Source organism: Babylonia areolata, chromosome 29, assembly GCF_041734735.1.
Source record: "Babylonia areolata isolate BAREFJ2019XMU chromosome 29, ASM4173473v1, whole genome shotgun sequence".
NCBI classification, from domain to species: domain Eukaryota; kingdom Metazoa; phylum Mollusca; class Gastropoda; order Neogastropoda; family Buccinidae; genus Babylonia; species Babylonia areolata.
The window spans coordinates 39,309,148-39,330,808 of NC_134904.1; the positions used below are offsets into that span (position 1 = coordinate 39,309,148).

The 21,661-nt window shown below is 49.0% G+C and overlaps 1 protein-coding gene across 1 annotated transcript in view; it reads left to right on the forward strand.

Annotated features, from left to right (window-relative positions):
• The window catches only part of LOC143274862 (LIM/homeobox protein Lhx5-like), a 148,902-nt gene extending 127,713 nt beyond the window's left edge, over positions 1-21,189 (forward strand). The window contains exon 4 of the mRNA XM_076578821.1: positions 20,896-21,189. Coding sequence (XP_076434936.1) covers positions 20,896-21,092 — 197 coding nt within the window. The 3' untranslated portion in view covers positions 21,093-21,189. The remainder of the gene's footprint in view (positions 1-20,895) is intronic.
• Positions 21,190-21,661: the final 472 nt, after the last annotated feature.

The following is a 21,661-nucleotide window of genomic DNA, read 5'->3' on the forward strand; positions in this document are numbered from 1 at the left end:
AGCTGACAAGGGGGCTGGAGGAACCATCTCCCCTGACCATCTGGTGTCCGGTACACGGGCTGCCTGCTACCCCAGTACTGTGATTTCTTCACGTGAGGCCCTTGGGTCAAACAGCAGTTCTGTCTCTGTCTCTCTCTCTCTGTCTCTCTCTTTCCTCCCTCTCTCTTTCTTCTCTCCCCTCTCTCCCTCCCTCCCTCTATTCTCTTTCCCTCCCTCTGTCTCTCTCCCTTCCCCCCTCTCTCTCCCTCCCTCTCTCTCTCTCTCTCTCTCTCTCCCTCCCCCTCTCTCTCTCTCTTCTCTCTCCCTCCCCCTCTCTCTCTCCCTCCCCCCTCTCTGTCTTCTCTCTCCCTCCCCCCCTCTCTCTCTTTTCATCCCTCTCTCTTTTCTCCCTCCCCCTCTCCCTGTCTCTTCTCTCTCCCTCCCCCTCTCTTTCTCTCTCTCTCTGTCTCTCTCTCATTTCCTTTCTTTCTTTCTTTCTTTTCTTCCTCTGTTCACTATATTAGCTGTGGACAGTGGTTTCAGGGAGGTGAAGGTGGGGAGATAGTTGTGGGGGAAAGAAGCTGTTCTTGTTTATTATAAAGGACTGCTACTACTTCTACTACTTCTTCTTCTTCTTCTTCTGTTAATACAAATATAATAATTCCAGAAAACGCGTGCTCTCTCTCTCTCTCTCTCTCTCTCTCTCTCTCTCTCTCGCACACACACGCGCGCACGCTCGCTCGCTCGCTCGCACACACATACAGAGAGGGAGAGACAAAGACACGCATACTGTTTGGAAGAAGCGAACAGATATGTCAGGAAGCAAAAAAAAAAAAAAAAAAGAAAACAAACAAACAACAACAGAAGTCTGTATTTCATTACGACCACCACCACCACAGGTACTGCAACGAATGAATCTGATTACAGATGATTTCGCCCCACAACCTTTGTCTTTCAAAAACTGCGTGATGAGAAATCGGCTGTGCTGTAATTAAGGATGACATCGTCTATCCACTCAATCTCAGTGCGACAACAAAACAATCATTTGGTTCCCCCCCCCCCCCCAACCCCCACCCCCAACCCCCATCCGCCGCGTCACTCAGTATACGAGAACTGTGTTTGCAGAACTGGGAGAAAAACAACTATTGATGCTAGCGTAAAACATCTGACATGATCCCCAGCACATGTTCTCGAGTCGAAGTCAAACTTTTTAATTTTTTTTTTTTAAATCTCTTCTCTTTGAACAAAGGGGTCATTGGGGATCTCCAGTCAGGGGGGAGACGCAGTTCCGCAGTTCCAGCGTATAGCTGTCATATCATTATTTGGAGTGGAAGCAGACGGGGTGAGGATTAGTAATCTGTTTAGTTTTGGTTAGTGTCATGTTTAGGCAGCGATCGGCGGGCCCGATGATGTTGTGACAACGTAATTATTCCCGCTCAGGTTACCATCGTAGTCCAACCCCGCCTCCCGACTGTTGACTCTTTCTTCTTCTCTCTCTCTCTCTCTCTCTCCAGTCCCTGCTGCCGGCCGCCATGGCTGCGCGGCAAGAGATGGGGAAGGGAAAGAAGAACCTAAAAAGAAAAAAAATCTCCAACTCTCGTGAGAACGGGAGTTTACGGAGCGTGAGGCGAGAGCGCGGGGCAGTTATGACATGATTAAGCGTATTTCTGGCTCCTCTGGTCTCTCTCTCCCTTGTGTCCTCATCATTTCAGGCTTTTCCCCTTGTTTTACATTGCCGGAAAACAAACGCTGAAAAAAGAAAAAGGAAAAAGAAGATGATAAAAAAAAAGCATCGTTGGAGCTTCTGTTTGGCAAGAGTTAACCCCCCCCCCCCCCCCTCTTTTTTTGTTTTGTTTTTGTTTTGTTTTTGTTTTAATTCGCGTGTATTGTGCGTAACAGAGATATCCTACATGGGTAAGGGTAAAGAGGGGTGGGTAGGGGTAGGGGTCGGGTTTGATGGGATGGGGTTGGCTGAGGTTCCCACGTGGGTGTTATGTGTGCTCAGAGTCCACGAAGCGTTTTTGCGTTTAATCATGCACCAGCCCTCCACCACTGGCACCCGAGTCTGAGAGAGAGACAGAGAGAGAGAGAGAGAGAGAGAGAGAGAGATGAGGCCATGGCAGACAGGTCACGAAGGATCTAAGCTTACAGTGGCAGTATAGGACAGTCATTCTAGGTGATGCGTTAAACCCTGTGTGTGTTTTGCATGCTGGGCTACTAGTAGGGGTGGGGATGGTGGATGGAAAACACGGGAGGTTGTGTGTGTGTGTGTGTGTGTGTGTGTGCATTGTGTTGCCATTACCGCTCAAGCTCCGGTTTCTGTTAGCCGGGCGGAAATGCCCGGACGATAAAACGGCCCATTTGATTGGTTCTGGGGAGGGGGGTGGGGCAGTGGGGGTACGGATGGTAGGGTAGGGAAAGGGTAGGATCAGCCTTGATAACTAACAATACTGTGATCGGCTTCGTTGATTGCGTGTCGTGTGTGTGTGTGTGTGTGTGTGTGTGTGAGTCTGTCAATCTCTCTCTCTTTCTCCCTCCCCCCCTCTCTCTCTCTCTCTCTCTCTCTCTCTCTCTCTCTCTCTCTCTCTCTCTCTCTCTCTCAGTGTTCAATTCAGTGTTCTGTTTCCATGCGAAAAACATGAAAATGGCATGTGATGAAAAGCAGGAAAAACGTGCATTCTGATAGAGAGAGAGAGAGAGAGAGAGAGCGAGCTCAAACCAGTTCTTAAAAAAATAATGATTTTGTTGTTGTTTTTAATAAAACAAATTTTAAAAAAAAGAAACTGTCATAAAGAAGGAAAGAGTAGCCGCGTGGCTTGTGCCAGGATCCGGGAAGAACGGGGCAGTGGACATTACCATTAGAATCCCCGTACCCTCCCGTCCTGTTTACCACACCCCTCCCCCCCCCCCTCCCATATTCCCACCCTTCCACCCACCCACCAGAGCTTGCAGACAAGACACAAAAGACCCCGGGCTTTGATTCCAAGTCCGCTTCCAGACCCTGAGTCCCCAACCCACCACTACCCCCCACCCCCACCTCCACCCTCCTTCCCTCACCACACCCTTGTCCTCTCCAGGGACAACCCCCCCCCCCCCCCCCCAGCCCCACCCTTCCTACCCGTCCTCCTTCACCGGCAGGTTCCGTTCTACCTCTCTCTCTTTCTCTCCCTCTCCCTGACTCTCCCCACCCACCCACCCCCTGTCCATACCTCCCTTCTCTGTCTTACCATCCTCCTGCCCCTCCCCCCATACCCTCCCCCCCCCCCTCCCTCTCCCCGTTCTGTGCCATCTCGAACCGATCAGTGGCTGTCCCGTGAAGCCATCAGTAAACTCAATCGGTTTGATCTGCCCTCCCCTGCCGATTGACCTCGTTAGAACGACAGCTTTTGTCCGCACGGGCAGCGCACGTGGCATGGGGGGTACCTTGGGGAGTGAGGGGAAGGGCGTGGGGGGAGGCAGAGTTGTGGGGAAGGGACGAGGGGGAAAGGGGACATCCCTGAATCTCGGATCCTTGCTTTCGTTTTCTTGTGTGTGTTGAGATTTGTGCTTTCTGCGCTCTCTCGCGCGTGTGTGTGTGTGTATTTGTGTTTTTTAAAATCTTTGCGTCATCCTCAGCACTTTTCTTCGTTGTTCGCAACTTCATCCCTGATCCGTGATCATCATCTTTTTTCCACTTCTTTTTTAAATTTTTATCTGTCGTCTTCCTTTTCTTCTTCTTCTTCTTCTTCTTCTCATCGTCACCCACCCACCGCGGGCTCCTCCTCCTCCTCCATCATCATCCTTGTCTCCGAGAGCTGGGTGTTTCCAGAAGATTGTTCCACTTGCTCTTTCCTATCAAGGGACGTTTGCTTCGTTGAAGACCCTTGACTTTCAATCCTCTCTCTCTCTCTCTCTCCCTCTCTCTCTCCCTTCTTCCAGACCTTGGCGATGTCACTGGAGATATTTATCTTGCTATTGGCGGGCCAGGTTTGCTCATCGTCTTTGTCCGGAGAGAATTTTGTTCTTCCTTCTTTTTTTGGATAGGGGTGGGGAAGGTCGGAAGAGGTGTCCTCCTTCCTTCATCCTCTTTAGGGATGTGTGTGTGTGTGTGTGTCGGGGGGTGGAGGGGGGATGACGTTCATTTTGTTGACTACCCTCCTGATCGGCTGCCCGGCCTCTGTGTGTGTGTGTGTGTGTGTGTGGAGCGGGGGCTGTCTTGTTGGCTGGGCCTCTGCCGCCGGCCGTTCCTGGCCTTTTGACGGCCACACTGCAGGGCCGTGTTGATCTTAGCGATTACAGTGAAGAGGTCCCTTTTGGCGGCCATGGCAGTCCTCCTCCCCACTCCACTCCCCTCCCCCCTCCGCCTCTTCCTCTGCTTCGCTGGGTCTGGAGTGGGTCTTCAGAGTTCTTGGGAGTTCTTCGCTCTCCTCTTCTCTCTCCTCTTCTATCTCTCTCTCTCTCTCTCTCTCTTCTCCTTCCACCCCCTCTCCCCGCCCTTCGCCTTCCCCTCTTTTCCGCCTGCCACCTCTGTGTGTGTGTGTGTGTGTGTGTGTGTGTGTGTGTGTGTGTGTGTGTGCCTTATCAACAATCCTTTACAGTCAACAATCCTCTACAAAGTGTCAGTTCTGAACGAACCGTAGTCGAAAAGTGTCACATCCAGAAAGCAATGCTTGAAATAAATCCATCCAACCATGCAAGTGCCAAACAACCGAAGAAAAAAAAAACACACAAAAAAACACCCCAAACCGGAAGGAAACCAAACGCGGAGTACATCGATTTAAACATAAAAAAAAAATTCTCAGTACAAAGACAATGAATTCGACAAGACAGCAAATGAATACTGTAAAAAGACTTGTCACACAGTACATTGTTGAACTTGAAATGGAAACATACCATCAAAATTCGGTCCAGACAGCAGCCCAAAAGAAAACGGAGTAGACTTACAAATCTGCATTGCCTGGCCAATATCAAATTGAAGAGATAGAAACCATAAATTAAAAAAAAACATTAATAATTACTTTATACTTAAATCACATTATCGTGTGATTTCAACGTGAAGGCGTTCTTTCGAGATGTATTGAACTGAAAGATTCTTGGATTCCGTGTCATGTCAGCTTGGATGTGACGTTTGACCGAAGGTTTCAGTCAACGTGCAGTGGGCTCTGCTGTTGTGGTTGTTGTGGTTTATCTTCTGGTGTATTGTCCGTCAAAGTCAGGAATTGTTGATCTTTGTGTATGACCATTGGTCGACACGGTTTTAGATTTTCAAAGTGGTATCGAGGTGCTACATTTCCCGTGCAACTACCAAGTATTTAAGTTTGACGGGATGTGTCCAAGATGGTGATCAACGTGTAACCCTTGTTGTGACTCTCTATACCCCTTCAATCCCTTCTCCCCCGGAAAAAAAAAATTGTGGTGAAAGAAAAGAAAACTAGTCAATTGTTCTTTTAACCGTGCTACTTGCTATTATTGTCACTAGTTCATTAAACACGTTGTTCTGGAAACTTTACCACTTGCATTGTTGTCGATTTTTGTTTCATTGAACTGTCGTAAACTTGCTCAGTGAACTGTTCCTAATTGCTGAGTGAACCGTGTCCATTGTTCGTTAAATCGACACGCCGTTGTCAGGTGGTGGGGGTGTTCAAACCGAAACCGAAACATGGCCTCTATACAATAAGTTCAATTCCGCCCACTGCAATGAAAACAAACCCTGGCAGCAGCCACGAAACGAAACGTGCGGGATCCCAGGAGCTCCGTTCCGACTTTTTGTCAGCCCTCACCCAAGCCATGCAGAAACCACTCACTATGCAAAACGCCCGCCCTTCCTCCGTCCGTCCCGTTACGTTCAGTGGCTGTGTGTGTGTGTGTGTGGAACAGGGTGCTTAATTCTGCCTCACGGTCGTAACTTTGTCCGGCAAAGGTGACGCTTCTCGTTGCACAGGAGCACGTCCAGACGCTGATTCTGTCTGTCTGTCTGTGTTTCACTGTGTGTGTGTGTGTGTGTGTGTGTGTGTGTGTGTGTTTCTGTCTTTCTCTCTCGCTCTGTCTCTCCCTCTGTATCTCTCTCTCTCTCTCTCGCTCAGTATCTCTCTGCCTCTCTCTTTCTCTGCCTCTCTCTCTCTCACCTTCTCTGTCTCTCTCTGTCTGTCTGTCTCTCTCTCTCTGTCGCTGTTTCTGTCTCTCTCTCTCCCTCTCTCTCTCTCTCTCTCTCACCACCACCACCAATCGACGAACATGCAGATGTGTGGGGAGTGGGTTGAAGAGGAGGAGAAGGAGGAAGAGACCCCCCACCCCGCCCCGCCCCACCCCCCACCCCTCCCCCCCAAAAAAAGAAAGAAAAAAAGTGGGACCAGCAGCCATGATCGTGGAACGAACGAAGATAGCAAAGTTTATTTTCGCATCCAGTCCACGCTGTTCAAATTGACCTATGCAGATGAGCTCGTGCTGTCGTCGGCCAGATCGTTGGCAACCTTCGATTCGGTGGGAGATGCCTTTTTTTCTTCTTCTTTTTCTTCTTCTTCTTTTTCCCCCCCTTCTCTCTCTCTCTCTCTTCCTCGGCGAGGTATCGTGAGGGACCATACGATTTATTTCAATGGGTCGGAGTGAATGGGTTCAATTAAGTGGCGGTCGTTGCAGCGAGAGGTTTGTTCGGTGCTTGGCGGCCTGTGGGGTGACCTTCCGACTTCACAGGCTTCGACGTTTTCGCACTGTCCGAATTGGTTTATTGAGCAAGCATACCGTTAGTCTCTGTCTCTGTCTCTGGTCCACTGTCTTTCTGTCTCTCTGTCTCTGTCTCTCTCTGTATCTCGCCCTTCATCACCCCCCTGTCTCTCTCTTATTCCAATCTTTGTCTGTCTGTCGGTCTGTCTGTCTGTTTGTCGGTCTGTCGCTCTCTCTCTCTCTCTCTCTCTCTCTCTCTCTCTCTCTCTCTCTCTCTCTGTGCCCCCCTCTCTCTCTAAAAACAATAGCCAGAGTATTTATAGAGAGTGATCCTCATATTAATGCCTCTGTGTGTGTGTGTGTGTGTGTGTGTGTGTGTGTGTGTGTGCGTCCGTGTGAGTGTTTAAAGTTTCACAAAGGATTCGTCTCTGCCAAACCAGCATCCCAAGTATAGTTTGGTGAATAATTGTGATTGTGTAAACGTTTCTGTGTGTGTGTGTGCGTGTGCGTGTGCGTGTGTGTGTGTGTGCGTGCGTGTTTTGCTTCGGTAACAAGACCTTTGTCTTTTTATCACGAACAGAAACTGGATCATGGAACACGTACGAAATGGTGAAATCTGGTCAGTTGACTTTCCGAGGAGAGGTGTCATTCTGATAACCATCGGATTCAAAAGTGGGCTTGAAAAGGGTTAAACGATGTCTGAAAATTAAACAGTTACGGCAACGCACAGAGAGAGAGAGAGAGAGAGAGAGAGAGAGAGAGAGAGCGGAGCGGACTGACACATCTATAGATAAGAGAGATTTACGTTCGGTGGGAGGGGATGAGAGGTGGAGTTGGATGGTGGGGTGGGGCCCTGATAGGGTTGGGGACGTAATCATAGCCCCCTTAACATCCACCCCTCTCTACCTTGAGTCACGCCGGCCGCAGAGAAATGAGCGCGCATTGATTTTTTTGGAGGGAGAAAGCAAGCGATCCTCTTTCCGTTTCCGGCCCATCACACCCACCAGGCCAGTGCCGCCGCTTTCCGCTGAAGCCCGCCTCGGGGTTTGTTCCGCTTCCGGGAGGAAGTGATGCTCACACTGGGGTCAGGAGTGAATGCATTTCGCTGTTCACACCGTGCTGTCACCTCACCCCCAGCCTCATCCCCCCCCCCCCCCCACCATCCCCCCGCCTCCCCTCCCCCCACGGGCACACGCTATTATCAGATTTCCATGCTGGATAAGTCTGCTGGAGCTTTTCATTGTCTCTGTCTGTCTGTCTGTCTGTCTGTCTCTTCTCTTCGATCTCTCTTTTACAGTCACCAAAATCTTTTTTCTTTTTTTCTTTTTTTAACCATTTCGTATCATGTGAAATCTTGTTTTTTTTCTTTCTTTTTTTGTATGGGCTGTTTATGATTATTTACAAATGTTTCGTTTCTCGTTAAAAAAACAAAAAACAAACACATACATATATACTAATGTTATCAAAAGAAAACAACAAGACATCCTACAGAATGACAAGGAGGGGGAAAAAAAACGAACATATTTTACAATGTTAATGTGGATTTTTTTTTTCAGTAATCCCGAAATAATGAATAATTATGTGAAGCTTTTTAAAAAAAAAAAAAATTCTTGCTAATTTCTTCTTTTTCGGTGGAACTAAAAGCAAACCTGTAAAGAAAAAGAAACAAACAAAACTCGTTACCAATACGTCATTTCGTTTTTTGACTGCCCTACATAAGAACCGCCTCAAACTGAAGAAACGACAACACGAAACAAATGAATGAATTATACACCAGGAAAACGAGTGTCTAAGACAGGTGTTTCGTTTTCAATCATTGTTTTCTCCAACAGATTTTAGATAGATAGACGTATATATATTTTTTTTTATTTTTTTCTTTTCTCAAGGGATACAGGCACATCCAAAGCAAACTTTTTACCTAATCATTCACTTTTTTATATTATATATATTTTTTTCCACACCCCTTTCATCCCTCCCCCCTTACCGCCCCCCACCCTCAACCACCCTCCCCTCCCCACCCACCCCACCCTCTCCTCTCCTCTCCTCTCCTCTTCACCTTCCTCCTCAACACGACAGATCGTTACAGGATTTCTTTCTTCCATTATTCTTCTTTCCTCTACTACGGTTCTCTGCTCCACTCCATCCTTTTTCCTTTCTTCCTTCCTTCCAACACCCCCCTCGCCCCCACCACCCGACCACCGACCCCTCCCCTCCCCCTTTCCCCCTCTCCCCCCCCCCCCCCCCCCCCCCCCCCTGCACAAGATGGACTGTTACTGCTTGTCATTTCGAGGTGAAATCTCGAGACTACATCAAAGCCAAGAGAGAGAAGGAATATGAAGATAAATCGCTGACGAAAACCAGACTGATTTTGATCGTCGCGAAGGAGAGTTCACATGCGAGCTGAAAGGAAGACGAAGACAAGAGAGGTTGGAGAAATGAGGAGTGTGGGGGGTGGGGGGGGGGGAGAAGGGGTTCAGGTCATGGTTGAGTGACTGAGGGGGGGGGAGGAAGAGGAGGAGGGGGGGGAGCGGGGGGGGGGGGGGGGATTTATACCCACCTCCCTCTGGCAGTCTTTGATCGTGTGTAACTGTTCCTGACAAGCCGTGGTTCGGGTGTCTGTCGGCGCTAGCGCTCAGCTCAGTTTGTTCCTGGAGAAAAACGGCTGTTGGTTTTTTTTGTTTGTTTGTTTGGTTTGTGTGTTGTTTGTTTGTTTGTTTTTGTTTGTGTTTTTTTTCTCATTCACCACCTTTCTCCTTCACCCCCATCCCCCTCTCCCTTTACCTACCCCTCCACCCCCACCGTCCCCCATATCTCTCCACCCCTCCCCTCCCTCCCTATCCTTCTTGCTCCACTATTCATCAGGGTTAGTGTGGGCTACAGTCTGTTTCTGTCTGTCTGTCTCTGTTCCTCTGTGTGTGTGTGTGTGTGTGTTTCTGTCTGTCTGTCTGTCTCTGTTTTTGTCTGTATATCTCTGTCTTTCAGTCTCTCCCCCCCCCCCCATCTCTATCTATCTATCTTTCTATCTCTCTCTATCTCTCTCCTAGTCTTCTTCCTCTGTTCTCTGGTTCTATTGAGCGGTTTGAGTTTAGGTTTTTGGTTGCTATCATCACAAAATGGCTAGATGTCTGTGTTCGATCGCAGTCGAGAAAAGGATTATTTTAAAATTATCTTCAAAACGCAAGGAAGCGCGTGCGTACACGCATGTGTGTGCGTATGCGAGTGTGTGTGTGTATGTGTGTGTGTGTTCTTGTATGCGTGGTTTCGTTTACAGCCAAGCTGACCGCGAAGGCCGCCACATGAGAGCCAGAGAAAGAGAGGAGAGAATGGACGATGGTGCGAGTCACAGAAACATAAAAGGCCTCAGATGAAAAGAGCGAGAAAGAAAAACAAAATGATAACACAGAGATAAAGAACAAGAAAGAAATGCAGAATTTAGAAGAAAAGAAAAGCACATATTTATCAACAGTCAGCATAACAACACAACACACAAAAAAGCAGCCAGTACCCAGAATTGAAGCCAAAACTCCTTCTATTCTGGCACTATACTAGTAACACAGGCACTGGCAGCCAAGTGAAGCAGCAGCCAGCAGCCGGCGAACGAGGCGAAGACAGGTTCCAGACAATTAATAAGGGGGGCCCACAAAGCTGTCAGCGGGTGTTAGAGAACATACAATAAATGGGGAGTAAATGTCCACGCACCTCCCCGGCCACAAGACTGAGGAGCGTTAGGCACCGAGACACTGTCAGGTGTAACCGACCCAGATAGCTCCCCCCTCTCCTTGCCAAGTTCCCTCCATGGCATTTTTTTCTTCTTCTTTAGTTTTAGTTTCCCTCCGACAGTGTTTTAATTTTTGTTGATTTTTTTTTGGGGGGGGGGGGGCGGGGGGGGGGGGGGGTTGTTCTTTTTCTCTGTGTGTGTGCGTTTTTGTTGTGTGTTTTTTTTCGTCTGTTTGCTTGGTGGTTTTGTTTTGTTGTGTGTGTTTGTGCGTGCCAAAACAGTTCCGTTGTCTGTGCAATGCGAAAGCTGCCGTGCATGTCCCTCGTAAAACTATCAGTTGAAACATGAACATAGTGTGCCGTCGTCAAGGCAGTCTACAGGCTTCGTCCCTCTACGTGGATGATTATAGATCTTGGGTTTTTTTGGGGGGGTTTTGTGGGGGGTTTTGGGGTGTTTTTTTTTAATATTCATCCTTGTTCTCATTGTCAGTATCGTTGCGTTCATCTTAGTTGCCTGCGTCTGTTGTAATGTTATCGATGAGTTAGTTTTTCAAGGAAATCAGTAAATCAGTACACAAGGTGTAGTTGTACGGAAAATAATTGTTCCAGTCGTCGCGATTGTGTTGCAGGATTTGTATCCGACTATTTGGATGCCCCCACCCACCACCCAGGATTGAAAAGTGGTCGTCAAGTTCTATGGGGGTTTCGCAGGATTAGAAACGATCCTTTGATTACACAGTCAAGTTTTTTTTTGTTTTGTTTTTCCGGTAAGGTAATGGTTTTGCAAGATTTCGAACATAGATAATCCATTCCCAATTTGACCAACGTCTTGTCTATAATATTTGTTTGATTATGCCAAAGGCTTTCAAGACGAATAGAATTAGTGGGTGAAAATGGCTTTAAAAAATATCAAGGTGAGACAGTAAAATGTTCCTGGGAATAACTTTTTTCCCCACCCCCTACCACTTGAACCACCACCCTACCACCATTATGCCTGTCACTCACATGCCTGTGTGGCATCACATGGTAAGGGTTGAGCGATACTGGCTGGACGTTCTTTGCACCTTCGTCACTTACACTAAACTGGAAAAAAAAACAGAAAAAGTGACAATACATGATGATGATGATTCTAGAATTGTTCCCCCCCCCCCACACACACACACACACACACACACACACACACACACGCCCAACCCCTAACCCCAACCCCATATGGAGGAAAACGAAACAAAAGAAAACAAAAACAAAACCACTGCAGCCGCAGCAACAAGAACCTGAGAAAGTCTGATGAGAATTAGGAATGGGGGTGAGGAGGGAAGCGGAGGTTGGTGGGGGGGAGGGGCTAGGGGGGGAAGGAGTAGGACACACGAGAATTTGTGAAGAGAGGGGAGGGAGGGGAAGGAGGTAGAGGGGTCGGGGGGGGGGGGAGGGGGAGGGGTTGGTCCTGGAAGCTGGGTATATAGCAACATCCTGAAAGACATACATACAAGGCGGAAGGGGCGGGGTGGGGTGGTGGTGTGAGGGGAGGGGAGGAGAGAGGGTGTGAGAGGACGGATGGATGGATGGGAGGGAGGAGTAGAGTAGAGAGGGGGAGGGAGCGCCGTGACTCTCACCAACTCTAGAAGAGATTCCTGTCGGCAGCAGCGGGCTGGAGGCATTCCGGGGCCGTCCGTCGTCAGAAGGGCGCCATCTTTCCGCACGTTTGTCTGTCATGCATGTCTGTGTGTCAGGGCGGCAGGGGCGATGGATGGCGGGCGCCACGCCCCGTGAACGGGGTTGGCCATTAAGAAAAAGAGAGCAAGCCATTTTGCCTTCCCACCTTCACCCATCCCAACACTCCACTCCACTACACTGGCGAAAACAACTGCAGTTGTAAGCAAGCCTGTGCTACTGGTAGTGTGGATGCCGTTTGCAACCGTGTCGAGCATACACATAATGATATCTACACTTGAGCATTGGTGGGGGTGGTGGGGGGGGGGGGGGGGGGGAGGAACTGGCGTTGCTGGGAGGAGAGGAAGAAGTAGATGCTGGGGATAGATTGGGAGGAGAACTGGGGGAAAAAATTAAAGGGGGGGGGGGAGGGGCGCGTAGGGGAGGGTGAAGGGGAGGGGAGGGGGGATGTCGGTCGGTCGTCTGTCTGTTGGTGACGGCATCATATTGCGTATGCGTCTTGATTTCGGCCCCCCCCCCCCCCCCCCCCCCCCCCCCCCCCCCCCCCCCCTCAATCCCATCTGTTTTTTCTTTTTTTTTTCCTCTCCGTCATATCAACGTGCACTCGTGGTGTGTAATAATTCTCTTCAAAGCGTACAGTATCTTTATGATAGAATAATAAATAACGATGCTGACAAAAGAACAACGATTTCTTTGTGTTAAATCCGAGCTGAACAAACCAAAAAAACAAAAACTTTTTTTTCTTTTTTCTTTTTTTAATAATTAAAGCGAAAAAAAGTGAAAACTTATCTTCAGATGTGCATGTGTATTTCAGCGTTTATAAAGAGCAGAGAAAGGTCTGGTGTGTCTTGTTTGTTGACTCACTGCTGAGAAGCCGAAAGAGGATTTCGAATCTATTATACACAGTTCACCAAAAGTTCAAGAACACTCGGGAGTGTGTGTGTGTGTGTGAATGATCATATTTTGGTGTGTGTATGTAACATAGATGTAATGTTTTATGTTAACAAAGCGTTTTTGTAAAGCACCTAGAGCAGATTTCTGGATAGTGTGCTATATAAGTATCCATTATTATTATTAACTTGCACAGTCAGTTTTCTTCTTGAGGGAATGGTGAATTTTCGGGGGGGAAAAAACTGCTGGTGTGAAATAAACCGAACTTCCCATTCTTTAGTTGTTAAAAGAAAAGGATTTCCGAGTCTACAGGGTTCACAAAATGTTAAGGAACACTTGGGGGAACTTGCAAAGTTTTCTTCTTGGTGTGAAGGTAAAAATGATGCTGAATTTTCGGAAAAAAACAAAACTGGTGGTATAAAATAAACAGAACTTCCCACACTTAAATGAACACTTGGGAACTTGTAAAGTTTTCTTCTTGGGGTTAAGGTAAAATGATGCTGAATTTTCGGGAAAAAAACAAAACTGGTGGTATAAAATAAACGGAACTTCCCACACTTTTAATAGTTCCCAGAGTCAACAACGTGTTGAGGAGTGTGAGAACAAGGGGGCTGCTATCGGTTTTCGTCCGCGGACGAAACGATGGATCGTTGTTATTAGTGGTGTGAGGTTCGGTTCTGGAGATAGAAGGCAACGCTGTTATCAGGGTGTGCGTGTCTTGCGGGGGCTTGGGAGTCGGCGACGGTCATGTCACGGCTCATTGGCTGGCTGCTGAACGGCGCTGAGACGTGGGGCCCATGATAGGAGGAGGACTGGCGAGCTGGGCTGAGCTAGGAGAGAGAGAGAGGAGAGAGAGGGGGGGGGGGGGGCAGGGCACGAACTGTGTGTTCACACCACTACTCCCATCAATGTTTTTGGCTCCACCACAGAAGGGGTGATGGTGGGAAGTGCAGTGGGGTGGGGGGCATAGGATAGGAAGGAAAGGGGCGGGGGGGGGGGAGGTCTGGGGGGATGGGAGGTTAGGGATCTGGGGGGTGGGGGGATGGATGGAGGGGGAGAGGCTTTTGTTTTCCCATACCTCTCTCTCTCTCCCTCTCCCTTGTTCCGGGTCCTTGGAACTGACTCTTCAGGACCTGATCCATGGCTCATGAAACGTGCTTGGATTGGGGTATGGGGGAGGGTGTGTGTGGGGTGGGTGTGTGTGGGGGGGGGGTAAGGCTTTGTTTCCTCCCCCCCCCTTCTCCTCGTTTCCCCACCCCTACCTACTACACGTCACCCCCATTCCTCTATTCTTTTCCCATCTTCGCCATCCGCTAACGTTAGTCCTTGTCAGGTGGGTTATAAATGGTCGGCGTGGCACCGTAAAACAACTTGCTTTTCCTTCTGCCTGTCTGATGGTGGTACTTGTGTGATCACGCGCGCGCGTACGCGGAAACGCACACATGCATACACGCGCACATACACACATACACACACACACGCGCGCATTAAAAAAAAAAAAGAAAAAAAAGACTTGTTTCGGATCGACCTGAAACAGTTTTCTGTGTTGGGATGAGGGAAATGTGTGGGTGGAAGTGAAAGGGGAAATGTGAGAATAACATATTTCAAAAAGTGTGGAAATGACAGGGAGAGGGCGGATGGAAGGGGGGGGGGGATGAACAGCGAGGGAAACGAGGTTTTCAGTTGCTCAACTGAGGAGGCGTCACTGCGTTCGGACAAATCCATATACGCATCAGCACATATGTCAGGCAGATGGCTGACCAGCAGCGTACCCCAACAACACGCTTAGTCAGCGAGCAACATTAATTTTGGAAAAGAGGAAAAGAGAGAGAGGGGGGGGGGGACGGAAAGAAGAGAGAGGGGGGGGGGGGAGAATGGAAAGAAGAGAGAGAGAAAGAGAGAGAAAGAGAGCAAGTGGAATGGAAAGGAGAGAGAAAAGAAAAAAAGAAGATGGGGGAAAGTGAGAAAGCACAAAAAGAAAGAGATGGTCAGAAAGAGAAAGGCGGTGACAGATACAGTGCAAGCACAGAGAGAGGGAGGAGGGAGAGAGAGAGGGGGTGAGAGAGAGATGGAGAGAGGGGGAGAGGGAGAGGTGGTGAGAGAGAGATGGAGGGAGAGGGAGAGAGATAAGTGAGAGACAAGAAGGGAAAAGTGGGGAAAGAGAAAGCCCAGAGAAAGAAAGGCAGAGAGTAAGAAAAAGACAGAAGAAGGAAGACGGCGGCACCGTTCCTTGTGTTTTGGCTGTGATGTGCACGGGGGATGGATGGCGTGATAGATGGTCGCCAGCGGAGTGCCAGAGGAAGGCAGACGGGAGGGAGGGGGGACTGGGGGAGGAGGGGGGAAGGTAGAGAAAGTGTGTGTGAATGTGGTGAGGGGTGGGGGGTCGGTTGGGGGTGGGGTGGGGTGGTTGGAGTGGTGGTGGGGGGTCGCGATGTTGAAAAGTCGTTTTTTTTGTTTGTTTTTTTTGTTTTTTTCTTTTCTTTTTTTTAGTCTTTCTCCTCCTGTTCCCGCAGTTGGCGCGAGGACTTATGATGGGACTGTGTGGTGTTGGGAGGGGGGGGGTTGGGGGTATGTGGAGGGTGTGTGTGTTGGGGTGGGTGAGGGAGATAGATCGTAGGGGGGCGTAAGTTGGTGTGTGTGTGCGTGTGTGTGTGTGTGTGTGAACGCCGTGATAGTGTTCAAATCTTTGTATTTCTCTCGGTCTCTCTCTCTCTGCCTGCCTGTCTCATTCTGTCCCTCGCTCTCTCGCGCTCTCTGTCTGTCTGTCTGTCTACCTGTATCTGTACAAGTCCTTTAGAAGAAGATGGATCTTGTTATGAAATGACAGCGTGTTGAAAATACGTATGCATGTGTGTGCCGGTTAACGTGTGTTTGTCACATGGTGTGGTTGTGTGTGTGTGTGTGTGTGTGTGTGTGTAAATGAACCACCCAGCCTCCCTTCAGATGGTGCCGTGGCCTTTTGTTTGAATAAATCATCGTTATCCGTCATCGCTATCTCTTTCTGTTTAGTTTTGCCTGTATGTGCCTTGCCTTGTTTCATTTTCTTTTTCTTTTGGGAGATAAAAATAAAATAAAATAAGCGGTCATGATGTTGTTCATCATGGGGCAGCCTTAACCCTGCTGACCTGCCCTTCCTCCCATCCCCATCTCCCACACCCCTTTCCCACCCCCACACCCTCCACCACCATCACCCCTGGGTCACCTTGTGTGGACATTGTCCATCACTCTCCCTCGCGGCCTCTGTACGGACAGCGGTGGTGACTTGCATGCACACGTGCTCAGTGCATGTTGTGCGCATGCCCGGCATGCGTAACGTCCGGTGCACGTGCGTTCGTTCGTGGTGTCTGTTGGTGGTGGTGGTGGTGGTGTTAGTGGTGGTGGTGTTGGATGAGGGGATCTCTTGGCGCCAGAACTGTCTTGGTTCCCCCACCCCCGTTTTTTTTTTGTTTGTTTGTTTGTTTTTTTTGTGTGTTTTTTTTCAGAGGGGAGTTCTTGGTATCCTCCTATCCTTACCTCCCCTTCTCTTGGTAGTGCATGAGTCCTGCGCGCTTACAGTGGTCGCGGTTGATGCACGCAGAACACGCCAGAATCCCCTTTGTTAGGGGGCTCTTGGATTATTAGACAAAATTTCAATCATTCAGAGCAACAAGAAGCTAGCGGTTCCGTTAGTCATTCGGATGAGACTTAAAAGAACCCACGGCAACAAAAGGGTTGTTCCAGTGGAAAAATTATGTAGAAAAATCCACTTCGATAGGAAAAACAAATTAAACTGCACGCAGGAAAAAAAATATTTAGAAAAAAAGGGGGGTGGCAGTGTAGTGTAGCGGCGCCGCGCTCCCCCGCAACCCGAACTTCACACAGAGTAATCTGTTGTGATAAAAAAACAAAAAAAACAAATACAAATGCACTGATGTGATGAATTATTTTCAGTTGTTGTATTGAGGCTGCTTCTCGTCGGAAACCGGGAATCTGCAGATTGGTTCTGAAGATGGTACAAGAAATTTTGTGGTTTCAGTTCCGTTAAGCCTTGTTAGATCCTGTTGATGACTGAAAAAAAAGAAGATCAAAATAAAAATAAAAAACCAACTCAGGAATCCATCATTTCAAGGGATTAGCATCGTGGAGCAGTTTTGGTGTCCGAATTCGAAAAGGAAGTTGTGTGTGGTTATGTTTCTGGCCCGAAACATTAATGGATAAAGACTTGATGTATGCATGTGTGCGAATGTTTGGAGGAAAATACGGTGTGCGTGTGCGTGTGTGTGTCACTGAGTTGAATACTATTGAGTTCGATGGTGTGTGTGTGTGTGTGTGTGCGTGCGTGTGCGTGCACATACATCTGTTATTATGTGTATGGAGGCCGATGCGTGCGGCGTGAAAGGCACGCGCATTCCGGCTGCTTGGCGCAGTGGAGCGAGCGGTGTGAGGGAGGGGTAAGGGTAGGGTATGAGGGGTGCTGCTGCTGCTGCTGCTGCAGTGGGTATGACGGCAAACGAACGGAGTGACAACTGGTTCTGCAGGCGTGGTGATGAGGGGGCCTTGTCGTGCCGCATCTAACAAGGCTGCGGTGCTGGGCTGGGCTGTGGTTGGGATGGGGCAACCAGTGGTAGTAGTGCAGTTATTAGTTATTAGTTTACACACACGCACGCACGGCACGCGCATACACGCACACACACGCATACACACACACTCACACTCAATCGTCTAATATCACTGATAGTGAAAAGACGCTGAACTAGAGAACGAACAAAACACACACACACACACACACACACACAGAAATATGGAGAAAAAAAAATCAAAGAATCAATCAAGCGTATTCCACAGTACAAAATAGGTTCAGTGAAGCAACCGTATACCACGGAACAAAATAGTTCAGTGAAGCGTAGGGTTGCATACACGGGGTGCAAACAAGCGTGATGATTATAGACATAACAGTGCACAAGAGAAAAAAACTGGAGTTGTTGCCCTTGGTTGGTGCCACAGCTGCTGCTTGAGCACGGTGATCGCAGTCAAAATGATAGGACTGGAGTTCGAGTCCACGGACATAAGTAGAGTGGATTCTGTTTCGTATAAGTTCGTGGTTCGAACCACTGATACACAATACATGTGGAGTGATGGCCTAGAGGTAACGCGTCCGCATAGGAAGTGAGAGAATCTGAGCGCGCTGGTTCGAATCACGGCTCAGCCGCCAATATTTTCTCCCCCTCCACTAGACCTTGAGTGGTGGTCTGGACGCTAGTCATTCGGATAAGACGATAAACCGAGGTCCCGTGTGCAGCGTGCACTTAGCGCACGTAAAAGAACCCACGGCAACAAAAGGGTTGTTCTTGGCAAAATTCTGTAGAAAAATCCACTCTGATAGGAAAAACAAATAAAACTTCACACAGGAAAAAAAAAAATGGGTGGCGCTGTAGTAGTGTAGCGACGCGCTCTCCCTGGGGAGAGCAGCCCGAATTTTTCACACAGAGAAATCTGTTGTGATAAAATGAAATACAAGTACAAATAAAGTTAAGCGTTTTCGCTGTCCTCGACATGCTATCGTTCTGGTGATGGGTTTGTATGGTGTAAGATAGGGCCAGTCTTCCTCGGCCTCCCTCCCCACTACACCCCATCCCCCTCACTCCCCCTCCATTTCCTAAGATAGCTATCCCTGTCAGCGATGATGTTACCTGAGGTGATTGTCGACGTTAAACTGGAATATGGAATTAAGAGAGAGAGGGGGGGGGGAGACAGAGAGAGAGAGAGAATAATAATTGAGGAATGGTAGGTGGGTATGAAAACACACACACACACACACACTACCTGGAAATAAAATGTCAGTGTGATTTGAAACGTAAGTTTTATTTCACAGCCCTGTTGTTGTTCTTCGTCCTTTCCATAATTATATATTTCACATCCTAGGGACCACAAATACTGGACAGAACTTGTAGTGTGTGTGTGTGTGTGTGTGTGTGTGTGAGGACACATCATTATTCCAACTTCCACGACACGCTTGCTATACGTCTCAGTGCTTTTCTTCACTCTCAAGTGAACCTGAACGGGAAACGATGACGGAACCTTGTGGAAAAGAATACACCACCACACCTTGACCGCAAGTGTTGCGGCGAACGCTCAATGTGCAATCAGTGAAGAAGAACTTTGTATTACTGGAAGTGTACTTGCATGTGTGCTTGTGGGAAAGAGAGAGAAAGAGGGTGTGTGTGTGGGTTGGGGGGGAGAGTTCGGGGGGTGGGGGGGGCACCTGGAGATGAGGGGCTGGGGGAGGGGGGGTGCTCGTGTGAGGATACGTAGTAAAGATAAACATAGGCTTTGTGTGAGAGAGCGCGTGTGTTGGCCGTGTCGTCCCTATTTGTCAGCCCCCCGTTACCTTCAGGGCTTCCTGGAGAACAGCTGCAAGGAACGATCGTGTTTCTTTCCCCCTACCACCACCACCAGAGGGCAGGCAGCACAGGGCGGAAGTCAGCGTCATTGGCGCTTGACACGTCACCGTCAGTTGTGGCCGTGACATCACTTCCGTCGCGCGCGCGCAGGCTGGCGCAGGACGTCAAGTTTGCCAGTGTGACCGACGTGCGTTCTAGGTCAGTGGCGCGTCCCCTCCCCTCCCCTCCACCCCCCTTTCCCGACCCTCCCCACCCCAGGCGAGATACGTGCATGATGTGGACTCGGCGTAAAGCGCCCCCAACGGATTGGACCAACCTTGACAAGGGGCGACCATTCGTAACAATACCTTTCTCAGAGACTTACCTCCTATCGTGGATGAGGACCTAGCGGTCTGGCGAGCGTGGTCTGACGAAACCGTTGTCTGTCGAGCTATTGTGGGGGGAGGGGCGGGAATGCTGCTCGCTCCGTCACGCCGCGTTTCCGCCGACATGACGTGCGTGCATTGTTGTCTCCCCTAGGCACGTTTCAGGTACAGGTTATTTCCCTTGACCAGTGTCGCGACGGTTCGTTGAAAGCGAGTGCAGAGTTTGGTGGGGCTGTGTACCTCCATGGATAATCTTGTTAGCCCGGGTGGTGGTGGTGGGTGTGTGGGTGTTGCCCCACTTTTGGCGCACGTCCGTCTCTAAAGAATTGTAGGCTAAATTATGGTATTCCATTATGTGTCGAAAATGAAGATGATGTCAGTTAATCGTTTCGTTGTTTTATGTTTTTCTAATACTGAGGCAGACCTGAAAACAAAACTAAAAGTGGGAAGGTTGGTCAAATGTGGTTGGTCTTGATCACCACACCAACACAAGTTTTCAGAAATTGATAACCAACAGCGAGAAGGTTCCAGAACTTCATAACCACCTGCACACGTTTCCAGGTGTCACTTTTTTTTTTTTTTTTTTTTCCATCACACATGCCATAATCATAAGCATGAGGCCTTGACTGATAACTGTTTTATCAGTTATGGGTTTGGTCTTGTGATACAATGTACTCAATCACACTGGGTCCTCTACACTATTTTAAAGTGTTGTGTCCATTTCTGACCATGAATAAATAAAAAAAATTAAAAAAACAAAGAAATAAAATGATTTTTTTTCTATCCCACATTTACATTTTCATATTTTCTTCTTCTTTTTCACAGTTCCGTTCTCTCTCTCTCTCTCTTTTTTTCTTTTTTTTCTTTTTTTTTTTTTTTTTTACCTCTACGTGTTTACCTTTTCACCTTCCCAATCATTCGGCTGAGAAGACAAATACGAGGTCCCGTGTGCAGCAGGCATTTAGCGCACGTATAAGAACACACGGAAAAAAAAAGGGGGGGGGGGGGTCCCTGGCAAAAATCCGACAAAAAAAGCAATACAAAACCAAAAATTACAACACAATCATAAATACGACACAATCACAATACAATACTACAATACAATTTATGTTGTGACGTTGCTTCCTCGTGTACCATGCAATTGATGACGTTTTATGGTTTGATGACGTTGTAATGCTTTCAGTGATGACGTTGCTATACGTATCAGAATGATGACGTGACACCTTGCGTATATATGTGTGTGTGTGTTCCAGGCCTGGGCCCCGACCCTCACTTCCTGCCCAACGACATGCCCCTGCCCCCGTCCTCCAGCACCCCGGAGCCCTCGCTGCCCCCCGGCATGCCCCCGCACGACCACTTCGCCGTGCCCCGCTCCCTGGGCCTGACGCCCTTCTCGCAGTCCGGGCCCCTCCCCCACCCCCAGGAGATGGCCGGGGAGTCGGTGTGGTGACGGTTAGCCCGGGAGCGCCAGCAGCAGCAGCAGCAGCAGCATCTCTTCAGCCCTCTCCCTCCTCACCCTCACCACCTGTTCCAGCTTCAACAGGACGAAGGCGGGCAGGGGGAGGCGTGAATTAACCAACTCCGGGGACGCCTCTCTCTCTCTCTGTGTGTCTGTCTGCTGACCTGACGCCACGGCCACTGAGGTACACTGCACGCGCGCGGGGGGGGATCCTATGTGACGTCACTCGTGGTGACGTTGGCTGCTGACGCCTCCATCTTCTCTCCCACCCCCTTATGCCGTCGTCGTAGTTGTCGTTGTTCCAGAGGATGCCAGAAGTTCTCATCAGCGTCACGGAATAGCGACGGGTCGAAGCGGCGTGAAAGTGAATCGTTCCATAGTCCTTCGCACACTGACGGGGAAGACGTTCACGGGGTGTGTGCTCAGCGAGATTTCCTCCTCGCCCGTGAGAAGGAAGGAGCGACGGGTGGGGGTGGGGGGTCTGAGGGGGGTCGTTCAGCTCACCCGACGTCTTCGTACAGTCCCAGGACCCGTGGAGATGGGAAGCTTCTGGGCTGGCG